This window comes from Mus caroli, unplaced genomic scaffold, assembly GCF_978045245.1.
Source record: "Mus caroli unplaced genomic scaffold, Mus_caroli_1 scaffold_13, whole genome shotgun sequence".
NCBI classification, from domain to species: Eukaryota; Metazoa; Chordata; class Mammalia; order Rodentia; family Muridae; genus Mus; species Mus caroli.
Window position 1 is genome coordinate 103,337,772 of NW_028227268.1, and position 23,385 is coordinate 103,361,156.

Below are 23,385 nucleotides of genomic sequence, written 5' to 3' on the forward strand. Positions count from 1 at the left end.
ATAAAAAGCTGGGTATGATAGGGTTGCCTGTACTCCCTGCACTGGGGAAGCCGAGGCAGAAGGAGCACTATGACCAGGCAGGCCAGCCTGGCAGTTAAGTTTGTGATCTTGGGTTGGAATAAGTCTCTGTCGTGTTAGCATCAGTCCAGCTCCTTCTCTAAACTTCACAGGCCCAGGACACTGTGGAAGTCCCTTCTCCCACAGAGAGACAGGCTGGGCCTCCTGCGCCTCAGAGTCTCTGGACGGTGGCGAGGGGCCGGGGCCGGGGTGGGGGTGGGGGGAACGCTCGATCCACACCTGGTCCTCGCCCAACTTCTGCCCGATGCCCTGATTCGGACATGCCCTGGGGGTTCCACACAACGCAAAAGGGGAGCACCAAGCCTGGAACCACCCTCCCAGCCGCGGAGAGCACGTCGACCCAAACACCGCAAGCCTTCGATCCGCGGAGAGCGCGCCTTGCTATCCGCGTGGGCCTGCGTGGACGCCAGGACCGCGAACACCCAGCTGGCACGCGCGTCGGGACAGCGGAGAAAGAAGCTCGGGCCACCCATAGGCCAGGGTCCTGCAGGGGGCGGGCTCCCGTGGCAGACGCGAGCTGTGGATTGGTGAAGCATCCGAACGGAGGGTTTGGATTGGTTGCTTCATGGGGCGTGCTCCGCGGAGAAGCGGCAAGGGCGGAGGGCGTGGCGGGCGCCTGGCCCTCCCTCCCCAGGAGTGCGGGCGCCCGGGGGAGGCCCCGTCGTCGTCGCCGCCTGGGACCCTGGCCCAGCTACGCGGGTCGCTCGGGACGTGCGGCGGTGCGGAGTGAGGTAAAAAGGCTGTGGCCGGCTCGAGTGTCGCGGCGCCAAGACTCGAGACCGGGCATTCCCCTCGTGCCCGGGGCTCCGCGTGGGGGACCCTGGGGGAGGCCCGCGGCCTGGAGGGCACAAAGGCTGGCCGCGATGGGGGCGCCTCGCGCGTTCGCCTCCATCTTGCGGACCGTGCGGGGTGGAGGCGAGCGGAGGGGCAGGCTGTGGAGGGCCAGCGCGGCCTGCAGAGCGCGTGGGGCCGCACCTCTGGCAGCCCCATGCAGCTGTGCGCGCGTCGACCTTGGTCGCGGGGAACCGGAGGGTCACAGCCACAGCCGCTCGCGTCTGCACAGCCGCTGCTTCCCTGGCCCAGTGAACGCATCGGAGGAGGAAAGCAAAGGGGCGCACTTTTTATCTCTAAGATCTACCCTTGTCATCTGTCACCTGTTAGCCAGTCTCAGCAGCCTGGGAGCACATGCCCCAAACTTAGTAACTTTATAATTACCATGTTTTACTCAATTAAAAATTTAAAAAATAATAATAAAAGCTAAAAATTCCCAGTGCCAGGGCAGAGAAGACCTTACTGGGAATTGATGGGGTCCGAGACAAGGAAAGAGGTAGTCTGGTATACAGCTTGCGACACTTTTTGCTTTGGGCTTGGTTCAAATACAAGCCATTACTCACCTAGTGCTCTCCAGCGGACTGGGTTAAATTCTGGATCACTTAGGAACAGTGAGTGTAAGGGAACCCAGCTTCACATCATCACAGAAGCTTTTAAAAACGTTTTCCCTACCCCCACAACTGAAAAACATACCATTCTCTGAGCAGCCCTTATGGGCCTGTGTTGGCAATGACGTGGTTTCCCGTCCCCTAACAGGATGAAAGGTCTGTAAGGGAAGGAAATCAAAAGAAAACAAGAACAAGTGAAGCCCAACGTTGAGAAAACCGGAACTTTTAAAAGCCTTTAAGTTGTTGGATTATTTTTACAGGTTAAGGAAGCAGCTGGGCTCTCTGAATCAATTCAGACTTTAGTCCCTTTCATGCTACTAATTCAGGATAAATTCACGTGTACCTTAGTTCTCTCATCTATAAAGTGGAATTTAGACCCCAGCACGACCAGGACAAAAAAAACATGGATAGGAAGAGTAATATAGTGCCAATTCCAAGGGTTATAAAATACCTAAGATAAGAAGAAATACTTAGACCTACCAGAGCACTCAGGAGAGAGAGGCAGGTGGACCTCTGAGACTGAGCGTGGCCAGGATAGCCAGAGCTATATAAACACAGAGACCTGTCTCAAGATGCCCCCCCACCCCCCACCCAAGTACCACTACCAAACATCTGTATAACTCTTGCTTCTTCCCGGTCTCTGTCTTTCGATCTTGAGGCCATCCCTCAAACCTTTTGTGATTGCTTGCTCTGACCTGGGAGAGTATTCTTAGATTTATGCTTTTAAAGTCCTTACCCTGTTGTGGCAGGAAGAGTCTCTGAAACTATGTACCAGGCCTTGGACCACCACTGCCTACCCCTATGTCAGGGCAGCACCACTACACCACCACTATCTACCCACATGACCACAAAGTTGAAACTCCTTAAAAATTTTAATTTTTTTGAACATTTCATATAGGGGCTGGAGAGGTCGCTTAGCAGTTACGTGCACTGGCTGCCGTTCTAGAGGACCCAGGCTCAGTTCCCAACACCAACCTGGCCTCTACAACTTCAGTCCCAGGGGACCCACCCCTCTTCTGACTTCAGTAGGTACAACATACATGTGCACAAACAAAAATAAAACCTCAAAGCTAATTCTAAAGAGGAAATGTTCCTATGTGTATGCAGTGTGTGTTGTTTGTATCTGTCCCTCACTATGGCTCTCCCCAGGAATCCCCATCACGTGAAACAGTTATTTTGTGTGGAGGTCAGAGGCAGCATCCTGCATGTGGTGGGGAGAGGGCAGTTTGTGAGAACGTGTTTCCTTTCTTCAATCTGTGACCACAGTTTTCCTGATATCCACCCTGCTTGAAGCTAGCCTCAGGGCCAGCACAAGCCTGTCTTCTCTTTGTCATTACGGACTTCACTGTTGCCATCCTGCCTAGCGGGACATCCGCTGTGACACCCCAGAAGCCTTGAAGCTCCAAGCCCTGCTGGGCTCCATCTTCCCACTCACTCCCTTCCTCTTTCTTGCTTACTAGACGTGATCTGCTGCTGGGTATTTATGGCATTTCTCTCTGCTTCTGAGTCCTGTGAAGTTTCATTGTTGAGGCCCCAAACTGAAAGGGGGCATCCCTGCCATTACAGGTGGCTGTCAGTGGCCATGGGTACACAGACAGCACTTGTCAGAACAGAAATGTTGACAGTTGGGATATATGCATTTGTCTCCAAGGGAGTTGCTACTTAAAGAATCACACGGGAATGTTTTGTTGTTCAGAGATTTGCTCCTTGGTGAATCATTCATCTATTTGAGTGAGTTAGACAGAAGTGAAAGTGCCCCCCCCACTGACTTGCCAGTTCTCTCCCATTTGCTCTAAACAGGAATGTGTGGGAAGAAGGCAGACAGCTGGGATGAGCTTGCTTGAGGGTGACTCAACAGATACCAGGAAAGGTCAGGTGTCCCCCGATGTTAACATATACACAGTGCTGAACATGGTGATAGCTGAAGGGTCATTGTAGCCTTTGCAGGTTCTGAGAACTAACTGAGAAGTTTAAGGGTGAATTTGTGGTGCTCCCTGGAAGATGCTAGAGCATAAGTAGTCCCTTGATTAGCAGTTCTGTGCTCAGGCCTTTCTCATAAAGAGGAGCAGGGTGCAGTGTTTATGTTTTATGCTGGCAATGACTAAGGACATGGTACATCTGTAAAGGAAAGCTGCATGTGTGAACTGGGGCCTACTCAAGAGAGGTTGTACAAGCATCTGGAAAGGCAGGGCTACCCAAGCCCTTTGGAACCCAAAGTGTTGCATTATGGGTCCCAGATGCCAGCTCCCGTGGAGCTGCAAGACTTGGTGTTTGCTCCCCTGCGCTTGGTCTTGCTTTGCTCGTATTCTTTGCTCTCGGTGCATTCCTCCCTGTGGGGGTGGGAGTGTATATCCTAGACACTCGAGGCTGAAAGTCTGTAACTTTGTGTTTTGACTCTATAGGAGCTTACACATCAGAGATTTATTGAGTTTCAGAAGAGACTTAGTGGTGGCTATACTTTTTTTAAATATGTGTATGAGTGTTTTGGCTGTATGTATATCTATGTATGTACCACATTCGAGTCTGATGCCTGAGGAGGCCAGAATAGATAATCAGATCCCAAGAACTGGCATTTCAGATGGTTGTGAGCCACGATGTAGATGCTGGGAATCAAACCTGGGTCCTCTGGTAGAGCAGTCAGTGCTCTTCACCTCAGGCCGTCTCTCTAGCCCCCTGCAGTTACATGTTTAATCAGTATTGGATCTGTTAAAGTGTGTCTTTTCTTTTTATGTTGGACTGAACGTGTTTTGCATTACAAGATAACCATGAACCTATTAGTGTGTGGGGGACAAAAGAAGGAAGGTCATGACTTGACAGCGGTTAAGTGTGTTTGGGTGTGGAATCATGTAGGAAACAGTTTTCTGGGTGTATCTATACAGATTGTTAGATTTGGTTAATTGAGGTGGGTACCACCTTACCTGTGGCTGGGGCCCCAGAATGGATGACAAGGAAGAATGTGAGCATCGTCTCTCAAGCAGGCATCCCTTCATGCGATACTGCACATGCAGTGTCACCAGCAGCCATGGGTACCCTTCCAGGATTTCCCCGTGGTGGCAGACTGCATTCTTGAACTGTGAGCCAAAGTACACCACAGCGTCATAGTCACTTTTACAGAGCAGCAAGACGACAGTGCAGGATAGACCGTGATTTAGTAGGCAGATTCATAATCAGATTGTAAAGAACTCCATTCTCCGAACTCGGAGAGTAACCACATATATTCTATCTTTAGAAGTACTATTTCAGTGGAAATCACCAAGTTTCAGGCCTTTCTAAAAAGAAAAGCTTTTATTACATTTACTTACGTGTTGTAGGTGCGAATGCTCATTTAAAAAGAAACACATTTTTATTACATGAGTTTTCGTGCAGCCAGATTCTCCTCACTTCCCGAATCTTGTGCATGCTAAGGAGTCAAGTCCAGAACCCAGCTCTTGATGAACCAAAGAAGGATCAGTAAGAACACACCACACACACAAGTAATATGTGCAGTTTTTTAAGGAGCCACAAGGTGAGGATGTGGTCCCACGAAAATCTCTCATCAGAACTTGCCACTCCCTCTCCCGGTCTTCGCCCACCCTCTTTGGCTCTGGGTGTCTTTGGACATGTTTTCTTACTGATTTTTGTTTGGTTCATCAAGAGCTGGGTTCTAGACTTGGCTCCTTAGCATGCAGACGATTCTAGATGTGAGATGTGAAAGGGATCTAGCTTCATCTGTCTCCCCATTAATAGCCAGAGTGGATTTAGTGCATCTGGCTGGTGAGGCAGACATCCCTTTCTTCTTCACTCCCCTGTGTGTGTCCATCCTGGCTGGATGTGGAGGGCCTGTGTACACAGATAAACAGTGGAGGATGCAGGACAGTTAAACACACAGCTTACCTCTTCATTGGAGTGAGGTGTGTGTGTAGCTGCTCTTCCTAGAATGCCAGGGGTGATGGAGGTTTAGAGCCTGGTGATCCCTTGCTGTCTTCCAGACCCTTTTCCCTAAATCTTGAGCATTGCTTTCAGCCCGCAAAGCCCATTCTTATGCGTGATATCACTTGTGCATTACAACAGCCTATGTGACTTCTCGGTTATCTTAGAGCCAGGCCAGTCCTGACACCCACACCCATTATCTTTACCACAGTCATTCTCCCTAAACCCTTATCCTGAGCACTGTTTCTGAGGCATCAAGAACCCAGCTTACTTATGGTTGAAGCCATATGGACTTTGTAAAGAGCTTCAGTGTGAGCCTTCCTTAAGCTGTGTTGTATTCAGGGGGCTGAAGTTAATTGTTACCGGGAAACTTTGTTTCCAAAATTGTGCTGTGCTTAAATATACTTAAAGTAAAATGATGTGGGGCAGACTCTAGAAGTCCTAGTCCAGTGCCAGTTATAATAAAGCCAAGTGAGCCGGTTTCATTCTAACCTCACCCTTCCTGGCTTTTTTTTTTGTTTTTTTCTTTTTCCCTGCTTGCTATAAAGCCTGTGGGGAAATCAACACAGTTGAAGGGAATAACTTTCCTTAACAGAGGACTGGTCACTAATCAAGGCTATACCGGGAGCTATACGGCCCTTAGATCGCCAGATGAGCTCTGAGATTCTAGGTTCAATCCCTAGTGCTGTTTGGGGGCTATTTCCTTGCAGGGGGAGCTTGTTTTGAGGTGAGGAGAGACAAGGTTTGGAATACTATGTCTTGCCCTGTTCAGCACTTTTCAAGTATAGGTGTGGAAAGTAACTTGTGTTTGTGTATGTATCAAGTGATAGGAGTCACACAAAAACTAAATAACACTGCTTGCCTGTGTTTGTGGGACTGTTGAGTGGTCAGTACTTGGCTTGTTATGTGAAAGGTTAGGCACTGTTTCTAACAGAAAACAGGTGGGGTCTCATTAGCCCTGAAGGGCCTGGCGCTTACAAGAGTGAGCTGGCTGCATTTAAAGTGCATGCTTTTCTCTGAAGTCCTGTCCGAATGGCCTGAGCCGCACGTGCCCAGTTAAGGGGGAGCAGGAATCTCAAATGTTCTACCTGAGCTGCATTTCCTAGTGTGAAAGCCAAACAGCATGAGCCTGAGGAGGCCACTTCTACCTGCCTTCTAGTCAGCTTCTAGTCTCAGGAAAATGAGGCAGTTCCTGTCCAGGTTTTAGTCTTGAGGTTAGTCCCAGTGCAGGTGACTGCACACACTCCGGTGTGCACTGTTGCCTTGTACCCACGTGCATGCCCTTCAGGCTAGATCTCCTCCTGTCGGCCCCCCAGTGGCAGGAGGAGCACTGGCTGGCCTGTTGAGGCCAACCTGCTTTCCCTCTGTTGTGTGGAGCTCCTGTTCTGTAGCTCCTCCCTCCCCAGTCTGCCTGGGCTGCTCTGCTTTCTCACGTGAACTCACCCCATTATCACCCAGCTTTCTATGGCTTCCTGGGGCTGCCAAGGTCAGCACACACCACAGCAGCCTGAGAAGGGGTGCTGATCTGTTTCTGGTCATTGGTCAGTGAATGAGAAGCCCCATCCAGTCTATATAGTCTGGTTGTCTCCTCCCACCAAAAATAGTTCGAAGCATCCTCCTGAGCCCAGTGAGGGTCTAGGCTACCTGAACTTGCTATCCTCTGGGATAGAAAGGACAGACCCAGACTCAGGCTGCTAGCCAACAAGCCATTGGCTGAAGAGAACCACTATGGGGGCTGTGCCTGGCAAAGACCAGCTGGACATCTTAATGAGGTTGAGGTAAAGAGGTGACGACACACACAGGGCCCAAGCCTTTTCCTGAACTGCATCTGTGGAGCTGCACTCAAAAGCATCTCAGGCCAGCCAAGGTCAGGGTGTTAGTCACACCCGTTAGCCTGCACTTACCTTCTTTGTGTGCTTCCTGTCCCTTCAGCTTCCAGGCAAGGAAGATGGCCTTGGGGTGTGGTCTTCCTCACAGATCAGCTGGTTTATACACTTTTTTCTTCTGTTGCCTTGTTTTTTTTGCAGCACAGGCTGCCCAAGTCTTTTGCTTGGTTACACCTGTCCTGACTCTTGGGAGACAAAACCACAACTACAGAGGACAGAGTCATACTTGGACATTCCCTTTGGAAGCGTCTGGGGCTGAGGACGAGTCAGACCTTGGTACTTGGCCATGGAAATGGCCACTATTCCTTTGGCCAGAAAAGTGTGTCTTCACTTAAAATCAAGATTTTGATGCACACATCAAGAAAATCTGTTTTTCTTTTTCTTTCTCTGGTTTTGTAGGTTCCTGAAGGCTTCAAAGGAAACCTGATAGGGGAGGCTCAATGGCCCTGAGTGAAGATGAGGCTGAGGCAGAAGTGTCTGTCAACACAAAGGTCCCATCCTATGGCAGGTGGAAGTCTGGGAAGCTGCTGCCCCCAGGGCTTGAACCAGATCAGCCCCTACATCTGGATGTTGAAGGGGGGCCACTGTGGAGGGCTGAAGCTGACCCTGGCTGCATCTCGGGAGTTTTCTTGTCACAGGTCCATACTGCCAGCAAAGAACCAGTAGCAGATAGGTCTAAGCCTCCCCTCAGTGGCCCACTTCCTTCTGCCAGTGTGGGCACTGGAGAGGTTTTACACTCTGTGGGCAGCCGAGTAAGTATGGTGGGAGCTGAGGCTGGAGCTGTGGTGGGGTGTCCTTTCCTTGACTGTTAACCTCTGTCCTGGCCACTGTAAGGTGGGAGCTGAGGCTGGAGCTGCGGTGGGGGTGTCCTTTCCTTGACTGTTAACCTCTGTCCTGGCCACTGTAAGGTGGGAGCTGAGGCTGGAGCTGCAGTGGGGGTGTCCTTTCCTTGACTGTTAACCTCTGTCCTGGCCACTGTAAGGTGGGAGCTGAGGCTGGAGCTGCGGTGGGGTGTCCTTTCCTTGACTGTTAACCTCTGTCCTGGCCACTGTAAGGTGGAAGCTGAGGCTGGAGCTGCGGTGGGGTGTCCTTTCCTTGACTGTTAACCTCTGTCCTGGCCACTGTAAGGTGGAAGCTGTGGGATCTGGGTATGAGGTGTTCCACAGGTTCTCTTGGAGAGCTGAACCTTCCCAAAGAGTCCCTGAGGACCTCTTGAGGACAGTGCCAAGTTCATCAGGAGCCTACAGTGCAGAAGACTAGGATCAGGGGTCTCATTACAAGGGACCCCCCCTCCTGGTTCTGATTTAGTGATCTGAAAGCTTCTAGGGGACCCTGGGAAGATTTGGTAGAGGGCTGTGGGTTCCCAGATCAAATCCTCTTGGACTGGTCAGAACCTGTCGCTCCTTTGGTGGGCACCTGTCTCTGCTCTCCATGACTGGAGGACAAGGCAGCACCCGCTCTAGTGAGCCATGTGGGCCAAGGAATCCCCCATCTTCTAAGGCCAATGCAAGACTCTGGGTCTTTTAAGCCCTTGTAGTGGGAGAGACTCTGCTCCTCCTGGCTCTGCAACTGATTCTATTCAGCCTACCTCAGCCCAGGACCAGCTTTGATCTGAGCATTGTGGCCGTTGGCTCTGTCTTTGGAGCCCCGTCCTGTGAGAAGAATAGTACCTGGGGTCCTTACGGAAGGCGGTAGAAACAGTGCATTAACATCAGGTCAGTCCCGTCCTAAGGCCTCATGTTAGTTACCCTGTCTCCTTCTGTGGTGAGTTACTCACTAAAGATGAAAGGTCCAGAGTGAAGAGGGACTCCTTTTGCCAGAGTATACTGGGGCATGAACTGAAGAGGGTACACCCACCCTACCCCCATGGTTAATGGTGATGGAGAGATCTTTCACTTGCCACGACCCACAGTCAAAGAGGTGGCATTGATTTCCCACTTCTGCATGCAGAACTGTCTTTGAGTTCTCCTCTCACAAAGTGACCAAGTAACTTAGGAAAAGGTGGTTAGGGCTTCATTACAGGAGATTTCCGAAATAGGATGAGTCCCGGCACTAACCTCTAGCAGCGGGCACCCTGAAATCGCCCCTGAATACTCTGTTCACCTCCCTTTCTTGTCTTTTCCTCTTCTTAGTATACTAAGCAGTGGGTTTAACCGTAGGATCCTTAGACCAACTTTGTTTTCATTGATAATCTTCCTATTCCTCTCCCTCAATCTTGTGAAGAAAACTGTTCTTTAGAAACAAGAAGTCCGCTTAGTTTCCACACAGTGCCCTTTCCCCCTTGTTATTGCAGATGGAGGAAGGCAGGCTTCCTGCCTCCCAGGACCTACTTCCAGCTCTTCAAGTCTTTGGAACTATAACTGTTTGCTCAGGACAGGAGGCTGACAGTGAAGACTTCCAGGCCACACTTGATCCATCTCGGGTGTTGGGCCTCAGCCAGCAACCACACACCTCAGGTCTCCCTCTCCTGCCACAGTGGAAGTCCACGGTGAGCCCAGGTGCTCCTCGGCTCCCTGGCAGAAGCGTCTCTGCCTCCTCGGTGGGCAGCAGTCTCCAGGATCACCAAGAGAAAGCAGAACCTCAGAGGAGCTCTTTTGCCAATGTCTCCTCTCCCGAGTTGACTGTACCCCAGGCAACCCACTCTGTGGTGGGGGCAGGGCCTGAGCTCCAGGGGTCAGCACAGCCTGTGACCTCTGGCAGTGATGCTACAGGCCTAGGTAAGAGACACCTCTCCTTTCAGGCAGAATACTGGGCCTGTGTGCTGCCAAATTCTCTGCCTCCTTCCCCTAACCGCCACTCCGCACTCTGGAACCCAAATAAAGAGTATGAAGATCTGCTTGACTACACTTACCCACTGAGGCCTGGGCCTCAGCTCCCAAAGCAACCTGAAAGTCATGTGCTGGCTGACCCTGTTATGCAGGACTCGGGTGTAGATCTGGACAGTTTATCTGTGTCCCCAGCAAGTACTCTAAAGTCACCCACTAATGTCTCCCACAATTGCTCATCAGCAGAAGTGCCTACTCTGCCATTTTCTGGAGCCAAAGAGTCATGTCTTAATCGCTGGCCCTTGGGAATATTCCAGAAACAGGGTGGCACAAGCTTGTCATCCTGGAACCAGCTTGCATCGACCCCTAGAGCCCCAGGCACTGAAGATGCTTCTTGGGAGAACAGAGAGGCAGCCCTGAGGGACACAGTGGAGGACTGCCTCCCTATAGGTGAGGACCTCCGTATGGGCTCTCCCCAGCTGAAGACGAAGGAGAAAGAGCCACCCTTTCCCAGACAGAAGAGAGGCAGGCAGCATGTTGGCTGCCCGGCCTGTGTGACGCCTGGATGGCCATCAGAAGAGGAGGTGGGAAGTGACGAGGAGTACCTTGCTCTGCCCACCAGGCTCACTCAGGTCTCTAGTTTGGTGTCCTACTCAGGTGCCAGGCCCACCTTTGTGAACATACCCACTGGGGCTGCTGAGGAACACAGTTCACTACAAGTCTCAGACAGTGACAAGCCAGCATCCCCCACAATGGACTCCAGCCACAGGCAGCATCCTTCTGGTACTTCCTTCCAAGGGCCTGTGGGCCAGAACCCCTGCTTCAGGCATTCTATCCAGCCCCAGGACTCTAGAGGCCAAAGTGGTCTGCTGAGTAAACAGACCCTCGGCGTCTCTTCAAAACAACTGAAAGCTCACCCCGCCTCACAAGCTCTGACGGACAGGCGGCTGTTCTCCGAGCTAGTGGCTGGAGAGAAGCTTCCCAGGAAGACAGATGAGCAGGAGAAAGCTTCTCTAGTGCAGTGTGTGCAGGTAAAGATGTTCACGGAGAAGCTTCTGGAAGGAGTGATGTTTCCCCAGCCCACCAACAGCATGTCTCAGCACCTCAACATATATGGCCCCAAATTATAGGTATCGTTCTCCTTTAATGATTGCAAGAAAATGGCAGAGAAGTCAGGTAACGTAGCAGCAGTGTTCCGTGTGCTTTGGTAGACGCTGATCCACAGTTTTACTAGTTTACTCACTCATCCTGCATCAGCTTTTCTGCAGAGAAAGTTTAGTGGTCGGTAACGGCCGTTGTTCCTCTCACCTTCAGGGCTGTGCATTCTGAGCCTAGTTCTGATATCACATCCGGCTGAGGCACAGCCCGTTATGGCATTCAGAAAATCTGGAGTCTTGGGATGGAGGTGGAGACAAATGACCGTCTGAAAGAAAACTCTGGAAAATTTGCATGCCAAAATGCTGGTAATTTTAGCCTTCGGACAAGTTAAATAGCAGCTCAGTCAGATGTACCGTGTAGACTTCTTTTGTTGTACTGAGCCCTGAACATGCCTGAAGTAGGCAGACTTCATCACTGAGCTCAGTCCAGCCCACCAATTGTTCTTGTCTCCACAGACATTTTGCTGTCAGCTGGAAGAGCTGATCTGCTGGTTGTATAATGTCACAGATGTTGCTGACCTCAGTGCTCCACCCAGGACCAGCCTTACAGGTCTCAAGTCTTCTCTGCAGCTTTACAGGGTAATATGTAGTCCTGGCTTGTTTATCCATGGGGATGGGAGTTAAGTCACAAATTTTACAAAATAAAATCTCAAGTAACTGGAGTCTTGTAGCTCAGTTGACTATTTTATCTGATAAATGGAATTAGGATGTCCTTTTCAAATTCCCAGTGTTGAACACTATAAAACATGCTAAGTGAGGGAAGAGGGTAATTACATACACTGGAACCAGAATGCTTTAGAGGAGTTTGCATGGGATTCTGGCAGATCCCTCAGGGCTAGAATCCTGGGCTTTGACTTACAGACACTAATCAAGTATGACAATTAGTTAAGACACAAGCACCACAGCTATGCAGTGGCCACCACACCAGGCAGTGCAGACACAAAACATGCCAGCCTCACCGAAAGTTCTTTTGGACTGTGTTGGTGTTTATGGGGTTGAGCTGAAACTACTGGATCCAGGCACAGACAAGGTGATGTGATAGGACAGATTTAGGCCAGATTTACCCCAAAATTTGACATCAGTTTGTGCCTGTGTTTGGGACTTTGGGTTTTATTTCTGCCTTTTTGTTACTACGGTCTGTTATTTCACACCTGTGAATTTTAGTTAACTTGATACTAGATTAAAATTATTTTGAATCCCAGCACTCGGGAGGCAGAGGCAGAGGCAGGTGGATTTCTGAGTTCGAGGCCAGCCTGGTCTACAGAGTGAGTTCCAGGACAGCCAGGGCTACACAGAGAAACCCTGTCTTGAAAAACTAAAAAAAAAAAAAAAAAAATGTATTTTGAATTGGAGGGTAAGTCAGTAACTGCGACCTCAGTTAACCTTGGCTGACTTCGATCACATATTGGTGGGTAGTGTTTATGGCCCAGGCCTCCTGCTTGTCTGGATGGGAAGAGAAAAACACAGATCTATCTGTATAACCTAACACTTCTTCAAGCAGGAGAGGGTAAGATTTACTACCAGGCTCTGACTCAGCATCATGGGGCCCACACCTCATCTGGAGAGGAGGGCCTTTGTTTTCTGTCTTGGAATCAACTAAAATCTAGCCTGGGCTAGCCAGCTGTTCCACCCTGGTAGGAATGTTTTAGATATAGTGTAGAGATAGAGAGAAACTTGAGCATGGCTGAGTCTGAAGTTCTCTCAGTTTAAGCACACTGGGAGAGTCCAGTTTAAGTCCCAGGTAGAGGAATTGCTCTATCTGACTTTCCTGGACTAGCTGAGCAAGTCAGATAGACTTAGAACAGTCTCCACTTTAGCCCTCAGAACACCCTCTGTGACTTGACTTTACTTGCATTGTAGGTGGCTGGAATCTGGGCCAGGAGTCACTCCTGCATATCGGTCCAGCCTCGGCCTCTGTGTACAGAGCTGTGTCAGTGAGAGTACTCTGTGGCCACTTTCTCAGAGTGCTTGGGCGTACGTGTGCTCACATTTTAGCTGGAACTCGGACTCTCCTCTCCTAGCCTGGAACTTCATCTTAATGCAGCAGGGACAAGGCAGCATCTAAACTGCTAAACACAGGAGAGTAAGACAGGAAAACAAATCCAAGAATAAAATAAACACTTTCAAAATACTAACCAGTGATGTCTGTTCCATGTCATGGGTTCAATTCTATACAGTTCTTAGTGGCTAAAAGAAAGATTTGGAAATAAAAAAATTGCCATAGCTGACAGTGGTGGCCCTTGCCTTTAATCTCAGCACTGAGCAAACAGGCAAGCATAGCTCTATGAGTTTGTGGTCAGCCCAGTCTACACAGTGAGTTCAAGGATAGCCTGCACTGCACAGTGAGACCCTATCTTTAAAGAAAATAAGAATCATCAAGGCCTTGTAGCTGAGAGGAGGAACTTGCTTGGAATGAGCTCTTCAGAAAATAGCTACTCTGATGCGAACAAAGGTGTTGCATGGAGGTGAACAGAGGTGGCATAAAGAGAGAGGTCCCAGCTCTGCATGGTCAGTGCAGTGGCAAACTGCTGCTGTAGTTCTTACCTACCCTGTTCATTTTAAGGGTGTGGTTTATCTTGTCAACCCCATTTGTCTGACCAACAACACCATCAAGTAGGATACAAAGTGGAACCACCTGTTCAAGACAGCCTCTTCTGGGGAAAATCTTGTATTGAGCGAGGCTTGACGGTGCAGGTTTATAATTCTACCACTAGGGAAAGTGAAGAGTCTCTATAAGACCAGCCCAAGCTAAATCAAGACCTTGTCTCAAAAAACAAAACAGAAACAATGAATGTATTCTATAGGCTCAAAGAAGCTGAGAATAGACTAGACCACTGAGGGATTCTTGAATGCATGTCACCTGTCTTCCATGTTAGGTCTAATGTAACGCAGTGGTACAGTGTTCATCTTAGATGATTTCTACAGGCAATAGTATTAAAACTTTTGTTTCCCTAATGTCTTAAGCAATTTAAAAAAGATGTAGACGAGCATCAGTCCCTGACAGAGAGCGTCTTGGAGAAGGGAGAGATTCTTCTTCAGTGCCTGTTGGATAACACCCCAGGTGGGTAACCAAGAACAGCTTTTGTTTGTTATGTTTAAATACACAACATTTACTTATCTATGACACCACCACCACCACCATTTTACTTGCCATTTTAACTGAAGATTATGAATCACTAGTCTTTTCCGCATTAGTAATAATACTGAGTATTTTTCATAGATTTGTTAGCCTTTTCTAATACCCGCTTCTGAAGTATCTATGTCATTGATCGGTCTTTTTTAATCAGATGACTATTAACACTAGTAGTTTTTTTGTTTCTTATTGCTTGGGTAGCCAAGAACTCACCAGCCTTGACTCTAAGGATTCCTGCCTCTGCCTTGAGTCCTGGGATTAGAGGCTTGAGCCACCATGGCTGCAGAGCCACCAAGCCTCTGATTGTGTGAGACAGAGTCTCCTAGCTCCTGGTAGCCTTATTGTGTGTGTTCATTTGAATTCCTGTGTATTATGTGGGTTCCAGAGGTCAAAGTCAAGTCGTTAGACTTGGCAGCAACACCTTTAAGACATACTGTGCTGGCCCTGTAATGTCTTTTGTTTGTTTTGAGACAGGGTCTCACTATATAATAGCCCTAGCTATCTTGGAACTCACCAAGCTAGCCTTGAACTCACAGAGATCCACTTGCCTCTGTCTCCCAAGTGCTTGGATTAGAGGCTATGCCACCATGCCCAGTGCCGTCCCCCACCCCCACCCCTGTAAAGATTTTATTTTTAAGTATAGATGTATCTCTGTAAAGGTATGTGCATAAGTACAGGTCCCCTTGGAGGCCAGGACATCAAATCCCCTAGAGCTACAGTGGGCTGTTAGCCTTACAATGCAATGAACTCAGGTCCTCTGGAAGAACTCTGTTATACTAATCACTGAGACACCTCTAGCACCATGCATGTCTGTCTGTATTTGTTTGAAGTGTTTTGTTTTCAACTGTGTATGTGTACCTGAGTGTGTATGTATACCACATGCATGCAAGAACATGTGGAGATCAAAAGAAGGTGTTGGATCCCCTGCAGCTGTAGTTAAAGGGTAATTGTGAGTCTCCGGGTAGGTGTTAGGAACCAAAGTTGGGTATTCTTCAAGAGCAGTGAGTGTACTTAGCCATCTCTCCAATCTTGAGTGGGGTTTTTGGTTGTTGTTTTGTTTTTTTGTTGCCTTTGTTTGCTTGAATCTACTACCAAGGAATCAAATCCATGGCTGTGAGCATGCAAGATACATGCTACCACTGGGCTGCATCTCTAGCCTTGTGCTTCAAGTCTCAAATTTAGCCAAAGCTTTCCTTTTCTATTGCAAGAAAAGATGCACACCACCTAAAAGAATTCTATAAAGAACACCTGCTGGCTCCCTTCCATCACTGTTCCTCAACCCATGATGGTAGAGTTATGGGCATAAAGTAAGTTTGCAAATCAGGCACCAAGCCGGGCGTGGTGGCGCACGCCTTTAATCCCAGCACTCGGGAGGCAGAGGCAGGCGGATTTCTGAGTTCGAGGCCAGCCTGGTCTACAAAGTGAGTGCCAGGACAGCCAGGGCTACACAGAGAAACCCTGTCTCGAAAAACCAAAAAGAAAAAAAAAAAAAGCAAATCAGGCACCAAGCCTACAAGAAACATATTCTTTTTAAAAAATAATATTTTTAATGTAGTGTGTGAGGCTTCTTCCATCTTGTTTGTGAGATATAGGCATGCAGCCCCTGGCTTCTTCCCCACTGCCATCTTGCTGAATCACTTTTTTTTTTTTTTTTTTTTAAGATTTAGCATTCTGCCTGCGAGAATGTCAGCAGGCCTGAAGAGGGCACCAGATCTCATTACAGGTGATTATGAACCACCACATGTGGTTGCTGGGAATTAAACTCAGGACCTCTGGAAGAACTGCCAGTGCTTTTAACCTTGGAGCCATTTCTCCAACCCCTTCCTTCAGCATTTTTAATATGGCTTCCATGTATCAAGGTTTGTGAAGGCTGCAGAGCAAGCACTGACCTCTGAGCCATCTTGCCAGACCCCAAGAAATGTAGTCTTTTATCAGTCTCTGGTGATGTTCTGCGTTAAGTGTGATGTGTGCATTCAGGTGTGTGTGCATGGCACAGGTGTAGAAATAAGAGGTCAAAATCAGGCCCAGGAATTTGATCTAGCAGTCCTTAGCTGTGTGTGACTGGCTAGTCAAAGTAAGCCCTCAAATTTCCTATTTAGCTCAAGTTTAACTGGCAAGTTTCTCTGCTGTATGTTCTCTACTTTAGGGAAGGGTTTCTCTCCAAAAAAAAAAAAAAAAACAAAAAGACATCATATTGGCTATAGACAATTATTGCTGCTGCCTAGCAGTTGGGTTACAGACCAGCCTGGACTCCTATGTCAAAAAAAAAAAAAAAAAAGTTAACAGTTTGTTTTCAGGAACACACTGGTTAAAGAATTAGATTTATTAGGGGAATGAGTGGGGAACTGATCAGAACACATAAATTTCACAAATGGATAGATGGGTGGGTGGGTGGGTGAATGGATTTTGAGAATTAAACAGGAGTTGGGCACAGTAATGCATGCTTTTGATCGCAGCACTCAGGAGACAAGCAGTTAAATCTGAATTCAAGGCTAGCCTGGTCTACAAAGTAAGTTCCAGGACAGCCAGGGCTGTCTGTTTGGGGCAGGTGGTGGTGGTAGTAGAGAAATGAACTGGTAGGGGTCAGGGTAACAGTCACATACAAGCCAGACTCAAACCCATTTGCAGGATAAGTTCCAAATTGAGCAAAATATGAGAACTTCAAGAGTATTTTCAACTGCTTATTGCCAAGAACTGATGCCCTTATGTATTCATAAATTGACTGATTAGTAGCTACTAATGTTGTGTAGACAGGTAGGTGCTGGAAGAATCCAGTTATATTATGCCTCAGCTCTAGGGAGAGGATTTACATGGGAACTAAATGTCATACACACATCCGTGATGAGCCTTGCTTGTGAGAGGTGATGGCAAGTATACCTACTGGAAAAATTACAGAACAAGGTTTCCCAGGGTTGGTACTGCTGCCATATACAACTAGGTAGCTCTTTGTTTTAGGGGTTTTGCAGCACAGAAGCCCTCAGACCCCTGCAACCTTTCCAGGCAGTGCCAGTTGTACCCTGGGAAGTGAACACATGGAGAGGTTTTGATGGAAAGCAACCACTAACAGGTCTGCACCAGTGTGAACTAGTGAGCCCTTTGCCTCCCCCACTTCTCTGAAGACCTGCTTTGAAATTCCTCCTATGTTCTCTTACATAGGATTTTTAGGTGTTGCTTTTGTGGCTACACCTTAATGGTTATGTTTTCATTGTTTTGTATATGAATGTTATGTGGTTGTGTGTGTCTGTGCCATCCCATGGGTGTGGAGGTGGTCAGGTAGTTAGTTCTTTTCTACCCTTATACATATTTTAAAGATTGAATTCAGGTTGCAAGCCTTAACTTGCTAAGCCATCACACCAGCCTCGAGTTTTATATTAAGGCAGAAATTTGATATAGCAAGCCTTATTATTGCTTCTGACTACACTGGTGTTTACCAAACAAGCTTAGCATGGGGCTTGAGAAACCTGCAGCTGCTCTCTAGGGTCTGAAGAAACAGGGCCTGAGCAGAAAGAGCTCAGTATAGGCCTCTTCACAGAGGCCATGTGTAATGGAAAGCTGCCTTAAGTAAGCTATCAACAGCCCACTTTGTCCTACTCTGAGAAGAGACTTAGGGGTCGGGTCAGCCTGGCCTCTTAGAAGAGGCTTTTGGTTTTCTTTGAATCTCAGATATGAACCCAGACACCTTCGGTCTGGTACTCTAATCACTCCCAGCCCTCAGTCTGGAGCAACTGGAAAGCTTAGCTGTTCTGTTCAAGTTTCAAGTTACTCTTTATACTTTCTACTTCCTCTTCCCAGAAGCGTCCTGTCAGCACACACGCCAAACCATCCTGCTTCTTCAGAGTCTGCTTTCTTACTTGGCTCCAAGTGTAACTGCAGGAGTGACTGAGGCTTGCCCCTACCTACCACCAAGAGGGCCCTATGTCAGCACCCTGCCAAAGGAAGTTTGACCTAGTTACAGAAATACAGGCTGACATTTTGTTCTACACTCTGAACTGCTTATGAGTCATGTGACTGGGACTCATGGGAATTACACCAAATGAAGCCCCCCATATGTATGTGTACAATTAAAGTGCCCTGCACGCACACACATACACACACCAAAAACAGGAAAAGGGTTGGAGAGATGGCTCAGAGGTTAAGAACATTGTCTGCCCTTCCAAAGGTCCTGAGTTCAATTCTCAGCTACCACATGGTGGCTCACAACCATCTACAGTGAGATTTGGTGCCTCTTCTGGTCTGCGGGCATAATGCAGGCAGAACACTACATAATAAATCTTAAGAAAAAGAAACCTGTACCCTTTCTAGCCTTTCTTCCCTGACCTGTTTAAAGTTTCAAATAAAAAGCCCCAGAATTCCACTGACACACAGACTGAACAGAGCTTGGCTCAGCCACCCTGACAACATTCCTCTGCCACCAGCTCCAAGAAATTGTTAGGCCAGCACTTTTGCCTCACTATGGCTTCCTAAGGGAAAGGGGCTGACCTCAACACACCCAGCCTGTTCCTTCCCTTCCTGCCCCATCTAGTCCACATTGTGAGCAGAACAAAGACTTCCCCTTTCTTATCCTCTGCTGGCAGATGTTGCTCTCTGGCAGGAAGCTAGGGAGCATTTGACCCAGCTGATAAAGCACAGGAAGCAAGCAGCTTTTGTATTTAACAAAAGCAAGCAGCCAGCCATTTTGAGTACTCTAATCCTAGCACCTCCCTCTTTAGACATGCATAGTCTATTCTCAAATCATTCCTCCAGTTTTGGTCACTGATCCTTCTTACCCCCCAAAGTCCACAAACTTCCTGAATACATTACACAAGCTCTGGAACCTTTGGAACATCACTATTTAAAGGGAGAAGATTAAATGGACTGGGAGTTTGGCTCAGTTGTTAGAATGTTTGCCTAACTTACATAAAACTTTGGCTCCAGTCCCCAGAACTGCATAAACTACTGTAGTGTGCATGCTGTGGTATATACCTGTATCAAAAGTTCAAGGTCATATTCAGGTAGAAAGGTTAGAGGTCAGCCTGAGCTACATGAGACCCCGTTAGGGTAGGGAGGAGTCACTGTGAACCTTACAGACCTATGTGAGCAAACTGCTGTACCTTTTTATAACTTGACCATTAGTTTTAAAGGATGTCCTTGGGAGGATTGCGAAGCAGTCTGGTGAGCTGGAGAGCCGTGCAGATCATCTTTATGACTCTATCTTAGCGTCTTTGGACATGTTGGCTGGCTGCACCCTCATCCCTGACAACAAGCCAACAGCAGCACAACACCCACATGAAGGGCTTTAACACCGTAAGTAGAGAAACCCAAGAAGAGAACTTACTGTCCAACCACTGTGCTAATAAGGGCACAAGGCTGTCCTAGTAAATAATTACTTCTTACATACTTGGCTGGGGTAATACTCATTGAAACAAATGTAGTATTGAAGGTAGACTACCCATGGCACTGAAGGAGTCACTACCCTGGCCAGGAAAGCGGGTCTTTCACTCTTCCAACGTCTGTTAACATGTGCTTGCTGAGCTGCATATCCCACATTCCCATACAGTGTTCTTTACCTCTACTGCTACACCACACGGCAGACAGCAGCAGTAATCCTTTACAGTGCTGTGATCAAACTGTCCCTGTCCTTTAGACACTCTTGCCCAACTCACTCAGCACCTGTCTCCAAGCATCTCTGACAACACAAACGTCTACAAAAACCCAGTTACTTGCCAGATCTCTATGCTACAAAGGACCTTTGCAGATCTCCTATACCACACCATTCCCCAAAGACTGGGGGATGACACATCTTACAGACTTAACAATCAATACTACTTGTTAAATACAACTTTTAGAAAGTCAAACTGGCAATGAGAGAGGAAGAAGCTCAAGAAAAAAGCAGGGTTATCTGGTACCTCTCCTGGGCAGAATCCCAGGTTGTACTGATTTTTTCCTCTTGCACAATGTTTATCAAATAAATCTCAGTGAGCAAATGCTGGAAGAATGTCAAGAGCAGAGCCTCCAGCAGCGGGAGGATGGTGCTGCAGACCTGTAATCTCACCTTCTAGAGGCCGAAGCATGAGAGTTCCTAGAAGCCAGCCCAAGCTACTCCACAGACCATCTTTAAAAAATAGTAGTGGTAAAGGGGCCCTGCATTTGCGTCAGTGATGTGAGTGGTGTGAGTACATGTGGTAGCACACTGCTGCCTCTGCAGCAGGCCGTAACCTTGCTCTTCTCTCCTTCAGGCAGAGGTGGAGTCAGTCACTGGCGAGATGGCAGCTGGGAAGAAGACTCAAGAACTCCTTGTAAGAGCCATGGAAGTTAATTAAGGAAGGGGAGGAAATCAACTTGAACACACGTTAAGATGCCTTTCTCGCCTCTGAAGGGTTCTTAGTCACTGCCCTCATTTACTATGAATCCCTCCAAAACTAAGGCTGTTTCATTTGGTGCTTCTCTACAAAAATTATGTGGCTTTATAATTAGTTGATAAAATACTAAGACTTGTGGGTCTCGTGTTTAAAAACCAGCAGATAAAATGTGTTGAGGCCATTTACAGAAAGCTGCTGGAGAAATAAGGTTCCACGTACTTAGGATTCTCAGGCATACAGGGGGGTGGGATCTAAGAGAGAAAATGTTAGTGGCCAAAACTGTAGAATGAAATGTTCGCCCTTAGTAAGTCGAGAGAACCTCTACAGCATCCTATGAGTTGCCACCTATAGTGGTCACTCTCCACTTCAACCATGTCAAGAATGCTCAGGAGCTGGCCTGCCATGCTTCTGAACTGCATGCTTGTAATCACCTCTGGGGATCTCGGTCCACAGTTCCTCTTCCCCTGGGAAGACTCGTCAGAGGACTGGGACGGGTAGAGACAACCACATGGTCTGATCGTACATAAATTAAAGCAGCCATTGGTGATGAAAAGGGGGGAGTCTTTGTAGTTTGGGAGTGAACAGGAAGTTGTGCCTTGTCAGGAAGAAAAAAATTCTATGGACCTATCATAGGTCCATATGTTCAAAGCATCAGTTACAGCTTTCCAAGCAAAGTGTTTGTATGTTGGCTGCCACAAATTCCACAAAGTATCAAAGGTGGGCTTTTCAGGTTTAAAAAGAAAATAGCTGTTTAGATAAGCATGTACATGACTTTAATCCTAGTACTTGAGAGTAGCTCTGTGAGTTTGAGGACATTCTGGCATGTTTATTAAGAGTCCAGGCTAGCTAGGGCTTTATAAAGAAGAAAAAAAAAAGATTAGTTCTTCAGTAAGTATGCATAAAATACAGTATTTTTACATGCCTGATGCTACACAGCATGATTTACCATAATGCTTATGGGTATGATCCAAATTAAAGAGTTTTGTTGTTAACTGGTTTGTTTTGGGGTTTTTGAGACAAGGTTTCTCTGTGTAACAGAACCCTGGCTGTCCCGGGACTCCCTCTGTAGACTAGGCTGGCCTCAAACTCAAGAGAGATCCTGTGCCTCCCCAAGTGTTGGGATTAAAGTCATGCACCAGCTCACATTAGTTTTATTCTACCATCTCTAAGTTAAACTTATTTCTTATACTGTACATGGTACATAAAGTGCTTTCAAGAGGCTAAAACAAAACCTTTCTAGCAAATAATTAAGTTAAATGTAAAATATCCTATAAAACCTAGAATTGGTCAAAAGTTCATCTTACCTCTTTGATGTGGCTTTAAACTACCTTCCCACCAATATATTAGAGGAGCCCTCAGGTATTAAAACCATTTGTCAAACATGAAAATCAGAGGAGACTCATAGAGCTAGCCAGCTGCACCAACTGAATGCAAAACGGGGCACTCCTCTTCTTTTGCTGTATAATTACAATTGATTCAACTGACAGTGAACATGGTTTCCCAACAGCAGAATACTGGCCTGAACGTGCTCTATGCTTTTGCTCATCCTCTTTGTAACAAGAAGACAGACTTTGTAACTAAAGGGTGTAACTCTGACCTTGGCTGTGAATGCCACTTAGGACTATCAATACAACTGTTAATTATATCTTCTAGTGTGTGTTATGTTTGAGCTAAAATTGTCTCAGCCTTGGGTGTCACTGCCATTTTCATCTGTAAATGTGGCCAGGCTAGACTCAAATAGCCTTTTTAGAGTTTATAAATGGCCCTTACCTTAAAGTTCAGAGTGCACAGTAAAGTAGCATCTTGAGACAGGGTTCTTACAGGTCTACAGCAAAGCTCTAGCACAAAACGAGAATTCAAACAGTTTTGAAACTTAAGATGGAACCCAGAAGAGACATCGTGGTACAAGATGTGGCCCAATATAAGCCTGAGGGCACTGTCCACGTGAGCACTGGACTTAGGGGAGCCGTGGCCAACAGAGAGAGAGTGCTTTTCATTATGCACGTTTCTCTGTGGCAGTCATTTTAAAATATATCAAGGAACAGTTTTCTATTATGTGAACATATTAGAGCCCCCAAGAGTCTTGAAATATTTATACTTGAAAAATGGGTCATTTCCCACTCTAAAACAGCAATTATCAGCACATACATAAAAGCAAATAGGGAAGCATGCTGAAATAGTCTGGTAAGCCCTAATCTTGCTGCCAGTGGGGAAAGAGCACTAGAATTTTAGTCTGTAAATATGTTTATATTAAAAATAAATTCATGTAATGTTTTCTGCTAACAGAATAAACTGATAGTTTGAACAACTTTTGCTGTGTAAAATTAAAGTGCTTGGCACCATTTCATCTTATATTGGTGTTGTATCATTTAGTTATGATAGAAAACAGTTTATGAACTCTTTCTCCCTTTATATTGACAAAAAACCAACAGCTACAAAAAAATAAAAGATATTGACCCAATTACTGGTGACTTGAGGAATTTCCAGTTACCTTTTTATATATAAGGATGAATAGACCCAACAAGCGCATCTATAATACAAAGTAAACTATGATTTTATTGTGAAATTCTCATAGATGGAAAATTAAATTGAATATTTATTCTGTCCATTTTTCATTTTACAATAATCTTACCACTTATTTTTGTACCATGTATTTCAATTGTCTGTTTAGTGAAAAATA

General features: G+C 47.0%; 1 protein-coding gene across 4 annotated transcripts; it reads left to right on the top strand.

Moving 5' to 3' along the window:
- The first annotated feature begins 692 nt into the window (after nt 1-692).
- Nucleotides 693-23,017, top strand: Cep68 (centrosomal protein 68). Of its 4 annotated transcripts, XM_029483147.2 has the most exons (8): nt 693-809; nt 2,416-2,542; nt 7,712-8,064; nt 9,606-11,108; nt 11,691-11,813; nt 14,199-14,295; nt 19,480-19,650; nt 20,583-23,017. In XM_029483147.2, the coding sequence occupies exons 3-7, from the start codon at nt 7,753-7,755 to the stop codon at nt 19,644-19,646; spliced, it is 2,202 nt and encodes a 733-aa protein (XP_029339007.1). In that variant the 5' UTR covers nt 693-809; nt 2,416-2,542; nt 7,712-7,752; the 3' UTR covers nt 19,647-19,650; nt 20,583-23,017. The 4 variants fall into 4 exon arrangements, with proteins under 4 accessions (XP_029339007.1, XP_021031220.1, XP_085685220.1 ...); XM_021175561.2 differs by lacking the exon at nt 2,416-2,542; XM_029483148.2 differs by lacking the exons at nt 693-809; nt 2,416-2,542; nt 7,712-8,064 and adding an exon at nt 8,083-9,027.
- The last annotated feature ends 368 nt before the right edge of the window (nt 23,018-23,385 follow it).

Coding starts and splice junctions, on each gene's coding strand:
- Cep68 (XM_029483147.2), top strand. CDS start 7,753: ATGGCCCTGAGTGAAGATGAGGCTGAGGCAGAAGTGTCTGTCAACACA. Junction 11,109..11,690: donor CTCTAGTGCAGTGTGTGCAG/GTAAAGATGTTC, acceptor TTGTCTCCACAG/ACATTTTGCTGTCAGCTGGA. Junction 14,296..19,479: donor CCTGTTGGATAACACCCCAG/GTGGGTAACCAA, acceptor CTTGACCATTAG/TTTTAAAGGATGTCCTTGGG.